Genomic DNA, 15652 nt, shown 5'->3' with positions numbered 1-15652 from the left:
GAAATCAAAGACCCACAGTGGCTGGAACGTGCTGTTTAATGTGTCCTAACTGTGTTCTAGAGAAGTTATTTGTAGCCATAGTTGATTATTGACTTGCATGTATCATCAGGTGGTTTCTTAAGGAGTGACTCCGTTTTCAGGCTTCCAGATGTGCTCCAAGTCATATTATTGAGGATGTGGAAGAGAACGCTTGCTGACAAAGCTCCTGGCAGCTTTACAGAACTTTAATATTTAGTTAGTTCATGTAACAGCTGATTTCAAGGCTTTGCTCTCTTCGAGAGACTGATAACTTGATTTGATTAACTGAAGAAAGCTGGAAAAATGTTCGTTCCTCATTATTCTTCACTTGTTACTTTCTTTCGGGTTACTTTTAAAAAGAAGATTTCACCGATCACAAGCCAGTAGAAGACTTTCAGCCCAAGCAAGGGTGAAGACAGCTCTCTCCAAGAGCAGAGGAAGTCCCAGTGGAGAGAACCCAAGCTTGTTAGCAGAACTCGTCGGCATGTCTAAACAAGGAGACGACTGCTACTTCTATTTCTATTCTACCTGTACCAAGGTATGGCTGGTTTTCCTTTGCCTTGCTTTTTTTTCCCCTTTTTTTTTCGGGAAGGAGTAGATTAGGAGGAGGAAGCACACTGGTCTTTGGTTAACTTGAGAACCAGATAGATTCTGAATTCAGTTGTAGCAACATGAGGCAGCAGCATGGCCATTTTTGAGGCTGTACTCTATTTTCCTTGTTGGTTTCCTTTTGGTTCCAGGGAGACAAATGTGCCTACCGCCACTGCGAAGCTGCTCTGGGCAATGAGACGGTCTGCAAGCTGTGGCAGGAGGGTCGTTGTTTCAGGAATGTCTGCCGATTCAGACACATGGAAATTGACGTGAGTGCCTAACGATGTGTTCTCAAAATAAATCAACAAAAGCATTTTTCAGTGCCGTAGGTGTACTGATTGTGCTTTTGCAGGATAGATTCGTTTGCTTCAAAATCATACTGGTTTCTGTTACCAAGAGGGGGGGTGGGAGGAAGCAGAGGGAAATAAAATCAATGCCTTAGGTATGTCTTAGCAAGATATTTTTATTTTTTTTTATTAGATGCTGACAGTTTTCTCAAGAGATGCAGAATAGCTGTTAAATAGACTGCTAAAACCTGCTGGAGCAGGGGGGTAATAAACAGGCTGTTCTATCCTCATGGGAGCAGGCTTGATAATGAACTATCAGGTCTCTTCTGACCCACAGTCCTTCAGATAACGCTGTTGTAGCTGCCTGGGGTAGGAAGTGGGGAAAGTTAAAGGTGCAGCAGAACTAAGTGTCCAAGAAGTAGTTCTAGACAGGGTTAGCCTAGGCAATTTCAGATGTTCTTTTTCCCTCTGAATAATCCTAGTATAATCCTAGGTGTATTAGTTTAACCCACCCTCAACGGATGTCTGAGAGTGCCTGTCTTCTCAAACTGAATGATGACCAATCTAAATGTGCATAGTGGTTACAGCTTATGCAAACTTTGTGAATATGCCCAGAAATACTACACTTAACTGAGAAACTGACCTTTGGAATGATGTTTCAGCACTGTGTTGTGACAGCTGTCACGATCTGGAGCTGTGCATCTCTTTGCAAGCCTCAGGTGCATGTTATCACAAGCTTTTCTTTCTTTCTGTCTTCAGAAAAAGCGCAGTGAGATTCCTTGCTACTGGGAGAACCAGCCGGGAGGCTGTCAGAAAGCCAACTGTGCTTTTCATCATGCAAAGGGACGTTACATCGATGGACAGTTCTTACCACCAAGCAAGAGTGAGTTTAGGTCCTTTTTCTTTAAGCGCTGAAGAATTAATTTTGAGTAGTACTTAGTGGGTGCCAATCCTGTAGGGGGCATCAGGTAACTGTTCATTTGTGAGTGCAGGAAAAGGTCTGCAGTCATAGGTGTACTGCACCGAGTGTACTGCTGGTGTTTGTTTTCTGCTTTCGTGCTCAGCTTCTCTTTGCTTAGTGTGATGTTTGCCTTGCAGTTTGCTTCCTGTTGTTTCCTCTTTTGCTGGGTGGTAGGGAGATGTGTTGTTGTTCGAAGGGAAGTCATTGTTCACGGCGTAAGCAGTGATGGGATGGGCAAAAGGAGATGCTGAACTCGTTGTCTGTGCGGGTTATCTGCCTTTGCTACCATCTCTTTGCATTGTGGTCAAAGTTTTAAACTGCCATATTACCGATGATCCTCCTCTTCCTCTAGCTACACTGCCAAGTCCGCCTGAGTCCGCGGACGATGATTTGAAAGTGGCTCAGATGTCACTGCAGCAAAACAAACTTTCTGTCCAGTCAAATCCCTCTCCACAGCTAAGGGGGTGACGAAAGTGGAAAACTCTGAAAATGTCCCAAGCCCTACACACCCTCCAGTTGTAATCAATGCTGCAGATGATGATGAAGGTGATGATGGTGAGCATGTTTTGGATCTTGGAACAAATTTGTGCTGTAAATGATTGTGTAAATCTTTGGTTCTTGAAGGAATCTGTGCTGTAAATGAATGTGTAAATCACAGATGACCTGAGGTCTGACTAGCAATAGGGCAGGCAGTCTGGCCAGGTCACTGGTGGCTTTGTCTGGCAGTCGGTGGACAGAACCTGAAACGTTGGAGGAAAGCTTGGAACCACTCCTGGCTTTAGCTGGTCTGTTGTGTAAAGTTCTATATGAAACTAGGAAGGAAATTTCTTTTTTCTGTCTGAAGAGCAATGTGTTGTGTAGTAGTTAAAGCTGCAGAGAGAATCTAGAGTCCTAGATGTTTTGTCCTAGTGTATTCTACTTAGGAGTTCATCAGGTCAGTGTAGCTGTTTAAAAACAAACAAACAAAACAAAACAAACAAAGAAAAACACAAAACAGCAACAAAGTTTTTTATATGAACCATGGGCTGAAGTGTCACTGCATGAGCTACGTAATCATGACCAATCTGGTCTATGCATAACTGAATCGATTTTTCCCCTTCAGACCAACTTTCTGAGGAAGGAGAAGAAACTAAAACTCCCATCCAGCATCCAGCTGCGGAAGGCAAAAATGGATTACGGGTGATTTCCACTCGGAAAGGCAGTTCTATTACTACTAAACAAGGTATGCCAGCACCTTAGTAGGATAAATCAGAAGAACTTGACAGTTAACTCAAAAGCAGTGTGGTGTAAAAACACAACAAAATGTAGGGGTGCTGAATGGAGTCGGTTATTTCCATGATCTCATTTCTGCCATTAATACCATCATGTGCCCATTGGGTCAGAAAGGTGAACTCCTTTTCTTTACTTTTGGAGAACAAAACGGGGCCACAGCATGGAGTTTAAATGGCTGCACGTGCAGCCTTGCAACCACTGTTGATAAGCCATATCTAACAATAGAGGGATCTAATATCGTGTAAATGAATTAAAATTAAAACTACATTTTGAACCCTGAAGGATGAAAGGAGGGGCAAAATGCCATTGGTTCTATGGCTCTTTCACTTGTGAGGAGTGTTGACAGGCTTTATTCTAAATACTTCAGAAAGTTCCTGAGCGCTAAGAAGCCTGAGGACCTGTGGTCCTCAGTGAGTGCCTCTAAGCCTGTCTCATGAACTGTTTCCTGTTTTCAGAGGGCAATCTGAATTTTGGAATAAAAACACTTGAGGAAATCAAATGGCAGAAGATGAAGGAAAAAAATAAGAGACACGGTGGTGAGTTAATATTCCCTACTTTCTTATCCTGTTCACGGCAGGTGATGGTGACTGGGAGCTGCTTGAGGGACAGACTTCCATTTTTAGCTGGGGGCATAAAGCAACCTGATTCTCAGCCAGCTGGTATTCTAAATGGGAGTTCAAAGGGCAACCAGAGGCAAATTAGTCACCTCTCTTCTTTACATGCTCTGCTTGCTGTATTTTTGACAGTAACAAATCATTTAAAGTTTTTTGTTCTTTGTGATAGTTTTTTATGTTGGGTAAACTTCCTTATGTTTTGGTTGCTCTGAACAGAAGGTTCTTCAAGATCTTCTCTTCGTCCCGTTGATTCTATGATTTTTCCTGCTCCAGAAAAGGAAAATGTCCGGACAGTGGTGAGAACTGTGACACTGTCTTCCAAGAAAGGTAATAATGAATGCTTTTGTTTTGATTTCCTTACTCCTAAACTGGAGGGTTAAGCAATACTTAAAACAATTCACCCATGTTAGCCTTCTGGTGCTGCCTTCTGTTCAAAACGTGCTTTTATGCTTAAAGTCCCTGGTTGTACTGGAAAGATTTGGTGCTCAGGTTAAGTGCAGCGGCAGGAGAAAAAAAAAAAAAAGTGTCAGTATGCAAATAGGGGGGTAACTGAAAAACAGAAGAGTAACGAGAAGAGCGAGCTGTAGAAGCCAGTGCTATACAAGAAGCAATTTCTGAAGCATTAAAGAGGCTGACAGTGGCAGGTGTGGACACAGTATGACAGGAGTTTGTATATAAATTGTTTAGAGCTGTGCAAATGCCTTTTAAAAGGAAAAAAGTGTGGAAGTACTTTTACTCGTAGACATTCACCTTAGAAAGGAATATTTCTCAGCATTTGTACCTAAGAATATTCTGCTTGCTTATGCAGCTTTGTTCTGCACAAAGTATAGGTGTCAAGCAGGCTCAGATTCACTCTCTACTATCTCAGCTGGAATTTGAAGCAAGCACTGAGACTATTAATATTTTTTTTCTATGTTAATTATAGTTAAAATATGAGTTTATGTGGTTTAGCTGTCAAAAGAGTGTCTGACTGGGGTTTTTTGGACATGGGCTAACAGGATACCATTTCTGTTGGCTACTGGTTTCTGTGAAATAGAAAAAAAAATTCCCTTTTGTTTTAGGGGAGGAACCTGTGGTTCGAGTAGATCTTGCTGATAGACAAGGAAAACGGAAAGCCTCTGCAGGTAAGAACTTTTTACGAGCTGTTACGTAGGTGCTGCCTTCTATATATGACTGCATTAAAGAGTATTTGTGATGTATGAAAGGAAAATACATTGCAGTGGAGATCTGTGTTGACGGCAGAAATGGCAAATAAATAAATAAATAAATCATTTAGCAGCTGAAAGGCAATTCTATGAAAATATGCTTGAAAAAGAGAAGCTTATTGTTGACTGTTCTCAAACCTTCCTGCAAAGAAAAGTTCTTACAATATTCCTTGTTTTCTCTGAAGATGATGTAAGCAGCCTTCCAGTGAAGCGCAGCCTTGCTGAAAGGCTGGGGAAGAAGGTAGAGGCTCCGGGAAATGCTGACAAAGCACCCAAGAGAGAGACAGGTACTAAACGGGCATCTGGATTGGATTCCTGGGTTTTGTATTTAGTCTTTCTGTTTGTCCTTTTCCAGTGATGTTTCTTTTTGCATGTTGGCTGAGGTCGTAATCACTGGGATTCAAAGTCACCTTTCCTGTCTTGTTTTGAAATGTGAACCTGAAGTTGACATTATGCAGCCTCCCTAATTCGTTCTTTTTCTGTTTTGCAGTTCGAGTTCCCAAGTCTCTGAAGGACAGGCTGGGATTACCTCCTAAACAGACCAGTACTGAGAGAGGTAACAGCTAGATATTAAATGTGCTTTCTCCTCCTTCCTTTCCATGAACTTGGAGTGCTTTCATACATCCCTAAAAACTAATTTAAACGAAAACAAAGAACTGACGCCTCTTGCTTGAGTGCTGAAGCTCTTCTGACAGCCACTATCAGAACTCTGGCTCTAGGTGTGTGTTTATTTTCTACTTGTGCCTTGTCAAGGTTTTTAGCTGCTTCTGTGAAGCGTTACGTACAATTAGAATAGAACCACTGCCAGGAGCAGGAATTTGAAATGCAGACTAAAAAAGTAATAAAGTAAAGCAGCATTTCTGTGTAGCAGTTCTCTCTGGATAGGGCTGGTCTTCAAAATACAAGTGGCTCAGAGGAAGAGGAGAATGTTGTTCTAAGGATATTGTTCTAAGATGCATTATTGGGAACAGTCAAGATGAGTTTTCCTTAGTGCTCTGACAAATTTTGGAGACTTAAAATATTGCTGGACTCTCTTTAAATGTTGGTGCTTCTCCTCATTTCTTGATGATGACAGGGAAGGCTGCTAAGCCGATGGGAGAGATCCATGTGAAAACACTGGAGGAAATCCGTCGTGAGAAAGCTCTTCAGAGACGCGAAACTCAAGCCAAAGCCGAGGCTGAAGGGCATGGTAAAAGTGAAGATTCCAGCGCAGGGGCAAGAGCTGCTCGTGCAGGTCGCATCCAAACTTTCTCTGAAGCCTTGTCTGAAAAAAAGAATAATCGCTTGGTAGAAGAGAAGAAAAAAGCAGGAGAATGCCATAGCAAGAGCAAAATTCAGGGTGAGTCCAAGAAGCAGCTCGCTCTGTCCGGGCCCAGCAAAGGGCAGGCGAAGGAGCCGGCAGGAAAAGTCAAGCCAGAAGGAGAAGTACGTGTTAAAACCTTGGAAGAAATAAAGCGTGAGAAAGCTCTGCGGATGCAGCAGAGTGAAGGAGATGTGCCAGCTCCCTCAGCACTACCCGGACCTGCCCCAGCAGAGCAGAAATCTTTATGGAGCACAAAACTAACAGGTAATAAGATGCTTTAATGCCTGCCCCAGTGAGGTGCTTCCCATATTGAGCAAGTTCAGTTTGCTCAGGATCTGCTTCATGGATAAATGCTGAATGGCTTGCACATTGTAGCCTTTCTCTCTCTCTCTCATGGGACACAAGGAAATAAATGCACAAAGGAAACAAGTACCCAGCTTTCTTTATTTCTGCCGTTGACAAAACTTTTTTTTGTCTTTTTTTAAAGCACCTGAAAAAGAAGAAAAGAAGACAGTGGAATTGAACCGGCCTTTTCCTAAACTTTCCTCTGGACCTGATGTACAGGTGAGTCCTCTGTGAAGACACACATACATTCGTACAATTTCTGATAATTCTGACAAGTTTTGTTACTCACCGTGTGCCACCCTCTTGAGTGTGTTCTTACCCTTCAGCACCTGGTAGGAGCTGCAGTGCAGTCTAAATCCTATCGCCAGCAGCATTTCCAGACAGCTCTGTAATCCTCAAACTTGGAATCAGTCTGTTTATACCACAGCAACAAAGAAACCCTGTTAGCACCAGCTGAAATCTACACAGTTAGCGTGGAGGGAATTCTTTTTGTTCTTACTGACTTGATCTGTCAGACATGAAGGATTTAATACAGAAGGCCAGAGTTCTGTGTTCAAGGAAATCAATCTGTCAGTGGATACTGTATAGGGGAACTTGTATGACTTTCTGCTGCTTAAAAAGAATGTGATAAATAGATGTACAGCAGAACATCCTATCTGTTTAAAGAAGCTTGCCATAGTGGATATTGCAGATATGTGAGACTGTGTCCATAGTAAAGCATGGCTCTTGCTACAGGCAGAATTTTATGGAGAAAAAAAAACACAACAGTAACCTGAACGAGATTAATATGCTGTTCCACATCAAGACCATTTTGGAGGGATTGCTGATCAGATTTTCTTAACGAAATCTCCACGGATTTTTTTTTTTTTTTTTTGTCCTATTCATGCACTCCTTTTCTTTCCTTCTAGCCCACTCAGCAGAGCGGAACTCGTAAATGTCCAGAGAAGAGCTTTGAAGAGAGACGGTGGGAGAAGTGGCAACAGAGAGAACAACAAGAGAAGCTTCGGAAGGAGGAAGCTGCTGTCAAATCTACTGCTGGCTTCTTTAATACTGAACCAGCAGGGAAAGTGGCAGCTCAATTTCAGGGCCAGGAAGCTAAAAGTAAGTGTTGAAGGTTAAGAGTTACTTAGGTTGTCTTCTGAAATACAGACAGAAGATGACAATTCTCATGCTGTAACTCTGGCAGGGTGCGTTTTGCCACGCAATGCTACGAAGCAAAGGGTGTACTTTCTTTTTCTTAGTTTGTTTCTTTTCCTGCCAGCCAGATGTTAGGTAAGGAACGGGAGACTAGAAAATGACACTACAAGTGTGGACTTTGTAGAACAGCTTAACTGTGGGACATCACTGCAAGGGAGAGGAAGCTGGTACAACAGTTGCATACACTCTTGTCCTACTATAACTGCTGCTTTTTCCTTTCCTAGCGGGAGCAGGACTTTAAATATAAAAGCCGTCTATATTTGTGAACCTAGCTTGCACTTAGGATTGCTATGTGTCGGAGGTGTCCCTTGTCCTGGATTATTATTTACTGTAGCTCTTCGGTTTCTTTGTTCCTTTGTATGGCTTGTTGGTAGACAGAGTTTACTATGTGGAAAAGATTCCTGAGAATCCAGGCAATGGCGGTGTAATTGTGCTGGCCAAATGCATTTAACTGTGTAGAAGGACTGTGGAAATGATTAAGAGAACCTGGATTTTTCCTGAGGCAGAGCAAGACTGTATCAGTTCTCTCTTCCTTTTACTCTAGCCAACTTTATGACACCTGCGAAGCCTTCGCGTGGGAAAGTCACTTTCCCCAAGAAGAAGGCACTGAAACGTAAGGCACCTGGGAGTTATCCCTCTGCCATAGCAGCTGTGGAACTACAGACTGCCTTTGATGCTGACATGATGGGACCTCCAGCCAGAAAAGCAGCCATGGTAAGGCCAGGGGCTAATGCAGAGATGGATCCCTTGTTAAATTTCTACCCTCCTCTAGGAGAAAAGGTGGAAAACTCAAACGTTCTGCAGGCCTTCTGTTTCCTTTGAAATCCAGTAGCTGTCTCCAGGATGCTTGTAGAACCCTTCTGTATTTATGAGATGAATGGCACTCTTTAACCGGTACTCTGATGCTGTGATTTCTCTGGTGTGGGGGATTTTGTCCATTAATGCCATGTTCTTAAAAGACACAAGATCATGAGTAACCTCCAGGTGAATGTGAACTTTCTTCAGGAGCACCTTGCTTTTGTATTTTGGCCACGGCTCCGCAATGCCAGAGGAGAAGCAGTGTGGAGGAAAAAGCTATTAAGGAATCTTTTACCCATGTGTCATAAATACTGTTTTGCTGCTTTCTAGGGTGTTTCAGACGTGCCGGAGCACGTCCCAGCCATCAGACTTGAAGAAAATCCCCCAAACAGGTGACAACCCCAACTTGCTCTTTTTCTTAATCAGTGTATATCCCCAGGGAAACATAAGTTCTGTCACATGTGGGAAAAAATGAGGGTTCTGAGATAATTAAAGCCCAAATCCATCAAAGGAATAAGTCACCTGAAACCACTTTCTAGCAGCTAGCAGGATTGCTTAATTAGGCTTTCTTGAAATGCTGCAAGTCAGCACAGCTTTCCAGTGACTTCTTGGGTTGTCTGAATACCTGAACGAGGATGAGGTGAAGTTCTACTTCCTCGTGAGGTGATAGATGATGAGTAGTGTCCTCTGCCTTTTGGTCCTCAAGAATGCCACCTCAACTCCAGGTGCCCTGGCTTCACAGATAAACCCCCAGACTGAAAAATGTACCTGGTAACGCATCGGGCTCTAAATGTAGCCCTGGGTTGATTGATAACAATCCCTGTGTAAGATTGAAGCGTAGGAGGGCTTGCCTACAGTTTTAAGAGCCGGTTTGCAGGAAAGGGATTTCCCGTTAAGAAATGGTATATCCTGATTGTTCTTTCTTGCTCTCCCAAGACCTGAAGTGCGTCTTGGAAGCCCGGAAAGATTTGAGGAGCAGATGGAGATGGATCTCGAGACCTCGACCTCAGCTTCTTCCCAGCTAGAAGAGGCACGGACACGCCGGCTGAGTTCCACAGGGAACGCGCCCTTATCTGCGGATGAAGATTTTGAGAAGCTACTTTGGGAAATCTCAGGAGGCAGACTGGAAGCCGAAATCGACTTAGACCCAGGGAAGGACGAGGATGACCTCCTCCTTGAACTCTCCGAGATGATTGACAGTTGAACTGCGTAGTCCTATGGTAGAATTAAAAAAAAAAAAAAAAAAAAAATTGAAACTGTTCTTCTTGTTGGATACCCCGAGGTGATCCTTTTTCTAACTGAGGCTTTGCAATGAGACTTAAAGCACAGTCCGAAGTGGTAGAAATTGGCAGGATCTGCACTCAGTTGTCCTAAATTTCCCTGCTGGTCAGAGGTAAGGTCTTGTGCATCCGTTCTGTAACTATAGGTGGTTGCCTTCGATATCGAGAGGACAAAGCACTTCTTTTGGCACAGAAAGATCTCCATTGGCACGCCATGGTGGCTGCAAATCGATCTTCTGATGGAGCGATGCTCTGAAGGCTTAAACGTAAAGCTTCTTCCTTCCTCCGCCCTTGGCACAACTCGATGTTGGGCACATTGTGAAGCTTCGGTGTTCTGATTTCTCGGACAGTTGATAGCCAAATCCTGGAGTTACTATGTCAACTCTTGACTTTTACTCGTGTATGCCATTGTTTTGACTGTACCCGTGTCAGATGATGAAGCTGTAGTGGTGGGAGGGAGCAGAATCGTTATTCCAGTGTGTTGTGGACCAAACTTGCTGCCAGGAGTGGGGGTGGGGGTCAGCCCACCCAGCCTTCCTTTCAATTATCAGGGAGGATCAAATGGTGAAAAGCAGCAGCTCTGCCATGCGGCTCCGCTACCCCCACTCCCTTCTCTTGTGCTGTACCAAAGTTCCCCCAGGCTTTGGTTGGTGCTTTTTGCTGGTGTGAGGACTCCGGGGCGAGCAGTCGGGACTCTGCCGCAGTTACGGGGTCGATGAAGGGTTGTTTAAGTGCCTCTTGGTTTTAAAACTTGCTCCCCTGAGCTGCTGGCTCTGCTGCCTGCTACAGCAAATGTTCGGGTGCCATCAGCATCGCGCTTGGGCATGGGCACTGACTCTGTGGAGGACAAAGCTGAGATTCGGGTGTATTGTGTACCCTGCCACCAGCCATCGTTTTTTTTCCCCTAGCAGATCAATTTTGAATTATTTTCCGAACTTTTCGCGGCATGGTAGGCTCTTCCCGCTATGATTTGTGAAGCTGTGGGGGCCCTCAGGCATTTGCTGCTGGCAGAGGAAAAGCGCTTGTCGAATTTGTTGTAAATACTTAATGTTTGGACAAAACCACGCGTCTCCGTGTGTGTGTGTGTGTGTGTGTGTGCTGTGACGCCCCGGCCCCACCAGGGAAAACCTCCGCCGACGAAACTGCTGCTGGAGCTCACGCAGGCCTTCATCGTGCCAAAGGACTTCACGGGGACTTCTGCCAGCTCAGTAATGGGGGAGAAAAAGCAAAATCAGGAGGAGGAGAGCTCAGAGACTGCGCCCACCTGCCCTCGCTTTCCCTTCACCCCAAGCCCTGTTCTACCATCAGCCTTCGCCTCTTCTGCCTGCGGTGCTGGCAGCGGGAGCGGCGAGGCGGCGGCAGCCATGGCGTACCGCGAGCAGGACCAGAAGGTGCAGAAGGTGATTGTGCAGCCCATCGTATCCTTCCTGCGGCTGGGGGGTGCCAGGGAGGTGGGTGGGGGGCGGCTCGGACCTCAGGGGTCTCGGATCTGGGGCCCTGGGGGCTCGGCCCGGGCCTTGAGGCCTTGTCGCGGGGCCCTGAGGCCTCGTTGTGGGGTTTGGGGCCTTGCCCCGAGCCCGGAACTGTTGTTCCCGTGCTGAGCCCTTAACGCAGCGCCCCAGAACCTCATCTTCCGCTACCTGCAGAACGTGAGTACCGCGGGGAGGGGGCGGGGATGGGGATTAGGGAGGTGTGGGGGGAGTGGGGAGGGTCTGGGGATTCCCCTCGGTGAGTTTTCGGCTCCTGGCCGTGTCCCGGGACGGGTTTGTGGGGGATGGAGAGCTGTGCAGCGTGCTGGTGGGCACAAGGAGCCCAGCGTTTCCCCCTCGTGTAGCTGGGCGTGCAGGGGTGTTCCCTTGTGACTGGAAACGTGTTCTTCACCGAATGTGTAGTATTCACCCGATGGTATAACGCTCAAATGTCAGATTGCCCATTGAAACTGCCCCTGAGAGTTGCTCCTCGGAGCGTTTGGGAGCTGTCGTGGCTGTGGCTAGCAGGTATTTCTGAACACATGAGAGAACAAAAGTGCTCAGTGTTTGTGGCCCGACTTACTCTCCTCCTTCGTTCTGCAGAGGTCGAGGATCCAGGTGTGGCTCTATGAGCAGGTGAACATGCAGATAGAAGGCTGCATCATCGTGAGTATCCGCACGTCCCCATGTTTCATCTTTCATTTTGCCTCATTCACAATCGTGTTTTTTGGTCAAGAAAAGTTATCACAAGGAAAAAACGATTTGTACTTCTCTGCCCTTCCCCTCGCCCTGCCCTTCCCTCCCGCTCCTGAGCCCTTCGTCAGGCCTTGCTGGGCCCTCTGTCCGGCTGTCTGTCCGTCCATCCGACCCTCTGGCCATCTGTCCCACCACCCTGCCCCGTCCCTGCCCTCTCCCTAAGGAAGGAAAGAGTCCCCGGGCTGCCTTCTTGGGGGGGGGGGGGGGGGGGGGGGAAGAGGGGAGGTTCTGCTGAGAAAAAACTGAAAGATTTCCCCCTTAACAGGCGCCTTGCGAGTTATTTCGAGTTCCAACCTTCTGCCTTCCTTCCGTAGCAGTGCCTCTAAGGGGTGCGCTGTAAGGCAGCCCTCATCTGGCACGTTGCTCCTCCGTTCCCCCAAGGAACTGCCTTCAGGATCTGACTAACTCTGGATGCACCCGGTTGTCACCTTTATTTCTCCTTTAGCTTGCTGAAAACAAGCCGGTTGATCGAAAAATTTGGATCGAGGAGGTCTGTGTTTCCTTACGCTGATGTCCACGCTGAAGGTGCAGAAGGGTTCCGTGCTGTTGCTTGGGTCAGCCTTGTTGCCAGGTTCGGAATGTTTAGCCTACTGGTGCTTCGGTGCTGTTGGGCTGCACTCAGAGTGTGAGCTCTGGGCGTTATTTCTCAAATACTGCGTTATTTGAGCATACAGACCCGAGATACTCTGCGGAGAGGTGATTTAAGGCACATCAGAACCACTGCTGTGGCGTGTGCCAGCATCGGACGCCCGTTCGAGTGATCGGGCGGAGCAGGTGAATTGAATTTGGTGCTGGGTGGCGAGGTGGTGTTGGGGGAAGAGCTAGGCTAAGGAGAGCTTCCTCTTGCTCTGCCCCTTCCCATCTCAAATGGCCGCTTCCTGGGGAGATGGGTTCGTTTGGAGGTTAACTACAATGTTACAGTGAGGATAAGGAATCATCTTTAGTCCTGTAGGTATTTGCTGCCAGGCCGCAGCGTTGATTTCAGAAATTGTATTTAAAAAAGGGAAAAGAAAGGAAAGGTGTATTCTTTAACATACTCTCTTTTCTCGGAGAGTAGATGGAGGAGCTTCAGCAGTGCCCTTCCTCCGGAAATGATTCCCAGTGTCTGCTCAGACACTGAGGAGGAAAATGGAGGAGAGCCACCCGATAGAAATAAAGGAAAGAAGGGGTCATGGATTAAGGGAAAAGCACTGCTTAAAAAATTGGTGCTCTCTAAAAACGGGTTAAGGGTTTGGGACCTGCAGGTGCTGCCTACAGCTGTGTGCATTGCAGTCGTGCCTGTTGCCACTGAGCAAAACTGGGAGAGCTGCTTTGTCGAATGCGGCGTGTTAAAGCACGTGCCACTGCCTGGAAGTAAAGCACGGACTTCCCTCGTGTGGGACTTCTTCCCTAGCGATCTGTGGTTTACCTGATGGTTTCCCATAAGCTGTGAATGTTTAAAAGAAAAAAAAAAAACAAAAAAAAAAAACACAACACCAACGTTGAGAGTGGTGAAGCAGATCCTCACCTGGGGACTCAGAATCAGCAATGACATCACCATGCGAAGCATTGTGTGCGCTTCGGGTCGGGGCTGCTGCGAGCCTCGCAGCGGGGAGGGAGAGCGGATCCGGGGTGCCTCTGGGTCAGCCCTCTGCCCTGGTGGCTTCGTGAGCACTGAGAGTTTGACTCCTGTGTTCCCAGCTTTCGCTTCCGCACCTGTGGTGTGGCAGAACCAGCGAGCTGCTTCCTCAGCTGGAGGAGGAAGAGGAGTGACTTCAACATTGCCGAGGTAAAGCACAATTATGAAAAAAAGATTTGGCAAAGATGTGGGTTGTACCAGCGCGGCTGCTGCAGCAGCAGCAGATCCTGGAGCATTGGAGAAGATAGAGAGGGGTTTCTTCATGAAAAGAATGCTGTTAAAAGTGTTTTCATGCCAGAAATTAGGATAAACGCCTCTGTTGTTTGACATCCTCTATTGACCTGGCACATTGGCATTACAGCGTACCTGGCACGCTGTTTGTATTAAAAAAAAAAAAAAGGTATTTTAGTCAGGGCAGGCCAGAAACCTGCCTTGGCACTTGCACATCGCAGCAATGCTTACAGACCCTGCATCCTGGCCTGGCAGCCAGGATCTAAATCCGATGGTGCTGTTGGTAAACTGAAGCTCAGGAAGCGCTTCTGGGTTTTTCTGTCCTTCCATGTGAATTTTTACCCTGTGAAGTTGGTGTATGAAGCTATTTTCGTAACAACAAATAGGTTTAAAAGCAGTTTCAGTTTAACATCTACATGCTTGGGTGTTATTAACAGAGCTTTGTATACTGAGCTGGTGCTTGGTAGGAGAAAAAACATAAATCTTACCTGGGAAACCTGGACCCCCTCAGCTACATACTGCTATGAGGAAACTCAGATGTAAGAACACACTTAAATAACACCTCACCAGAGCTGTTGTGCTCCTGACCACCAAAGGCACCTTTTTCCAACACCGTCATACTGGAAGTTGATGCAGCCGGTTCCATCCGTAAAGTGTGACTGTACAGTGCTGTAAAAGAAATATTTTTTCACAGCTTTGGAGAAAGTGAAGCAGAGAAAACCACACATAACCACTGATACCTGGACCCCAAACTGCCACAGACTGACAGTGATGCCCACTGGATATCTCCTGATACCCTGCTGCCTTCTGACTGCTCCAGCAGAAGTCCCGTTTTAATTAGCCAGCAGGTCCCTCTGAGGGAGGGACTTTGCTAAAACTCCTGCCGTAGGAAGTATCCTACGGGAGCCAAGTTGCTAAACTGATGTGTGGTTTTCCCTTAACCCCCTCACCCCTGACTTTCCAGCTCCTGACGACACTGCCAACGTGTGCAGTGTCACCGTGTGCCAACTAGGTGCCAGCTGCCATGGTTTATATATTGTAAAATCAGTGATTTGGGACTCGTGAGCACTGAGAAGAGGTTAGCAATTGCTTAAGAGCTTTCCTTGTGTCGCTCTGGGGCAGGGAGATGGGTGAAACATCTTAGGCTTGAAAGTGATTCCCTGCAGAGTGACGTGCTCAGATCTGCACAACAGATCTGTCGTCTGGTCACCTTATTAGATCCCTGCTTGAGAGGTTGCTTGCAAGAATCGATTCCTCTTCACCTTGATGTGTCAAGCTAAAGACAAATCTGTGCCGAAGCACTGTCTGATCAGACGAGTGCCTCAGTTCAGGATTGTTCTTTGACAGCTACAGAAACAGCAGGACGATCAGCGCCTTCAGGAACAGATGAATTTGATCTTGAGGCTGTCATAAAACAGGTCCCTGAAGTTTGAAGACTCTTCAAATAGTTTGGGCCAGCAAGGAGCAGCTGTACGTGGCGGCTGCGGTAACTCGGGGCTCAGAGTCTCAGAGAGCATGGTGAAAGGTGACCCCCAGCTGGCTGCTGGAGGAAGCTGAGGCAGCGTTCAGCTCTAACCTTTGCCTTCTTGGCTGGCATCTTTGCACTCCTGCTGTCAGTGGGTGTTGAGTGTCCGTCCCCCCAGGCTCAGAACGTGCCCTCAGATGTAGGCAGCGTTTAGCAGCTAGAATTCCCTCAAATAGAAAGAG

At 46.5% G+C, this 15652-nt stretch overlaps 1 protein-coding gene across 1 annotated transcript; it reads left to right on the top strand.

The window, feature by feature from the left end:
- Window positions 1-502: 502 nt before the first annotated feature.
- Window positions 503-9795, top strand: LOC311220557 (zinc finger CCCH domain-containing protein 11A-like; the record flags this gene model as incomplete). The annotated part of the gene is given in 18 exon segments (XM_084304119.1): window positions 503-556; window positions 759-878; window positions 1656-1779; window positions 2210-2320; window positions 2323-2412; window positions 2960-3079; window positions 3585-3665; window positions 3960-4070; window positions 4805-4867; window positions 5134-5235; window positions 5439-5504; window positions 6024-6515; window positions 6739-6815; window positions 6923-6928; window positions 7505-7697; window positions 8338-8507; window positions 8922-8983; window positions 9528-9795. Coding segments are annotated over 18 exon segments (2310 nt in total).
- Between the last annotated feature and the right edge of the window lie 5857 nt (window positions 9796-15652).

The sequence above is a fragment of the Netta rufina genome (assembly GCF_964035555.1).
Source record: "Netta rufina genome assembly, chromosome: 34".
Classification (NCBI taxonomy): Eukaryota; Metazoa; Chordata; class Aves; order Anseriformes; family Anatidae; genus Netta; species Netta rufina.
The sequence above is the reverse complement of the archived record's forward strand: the minus strand, read 5'-3'. Positions and strand labels throughout refer to the sequence as shown.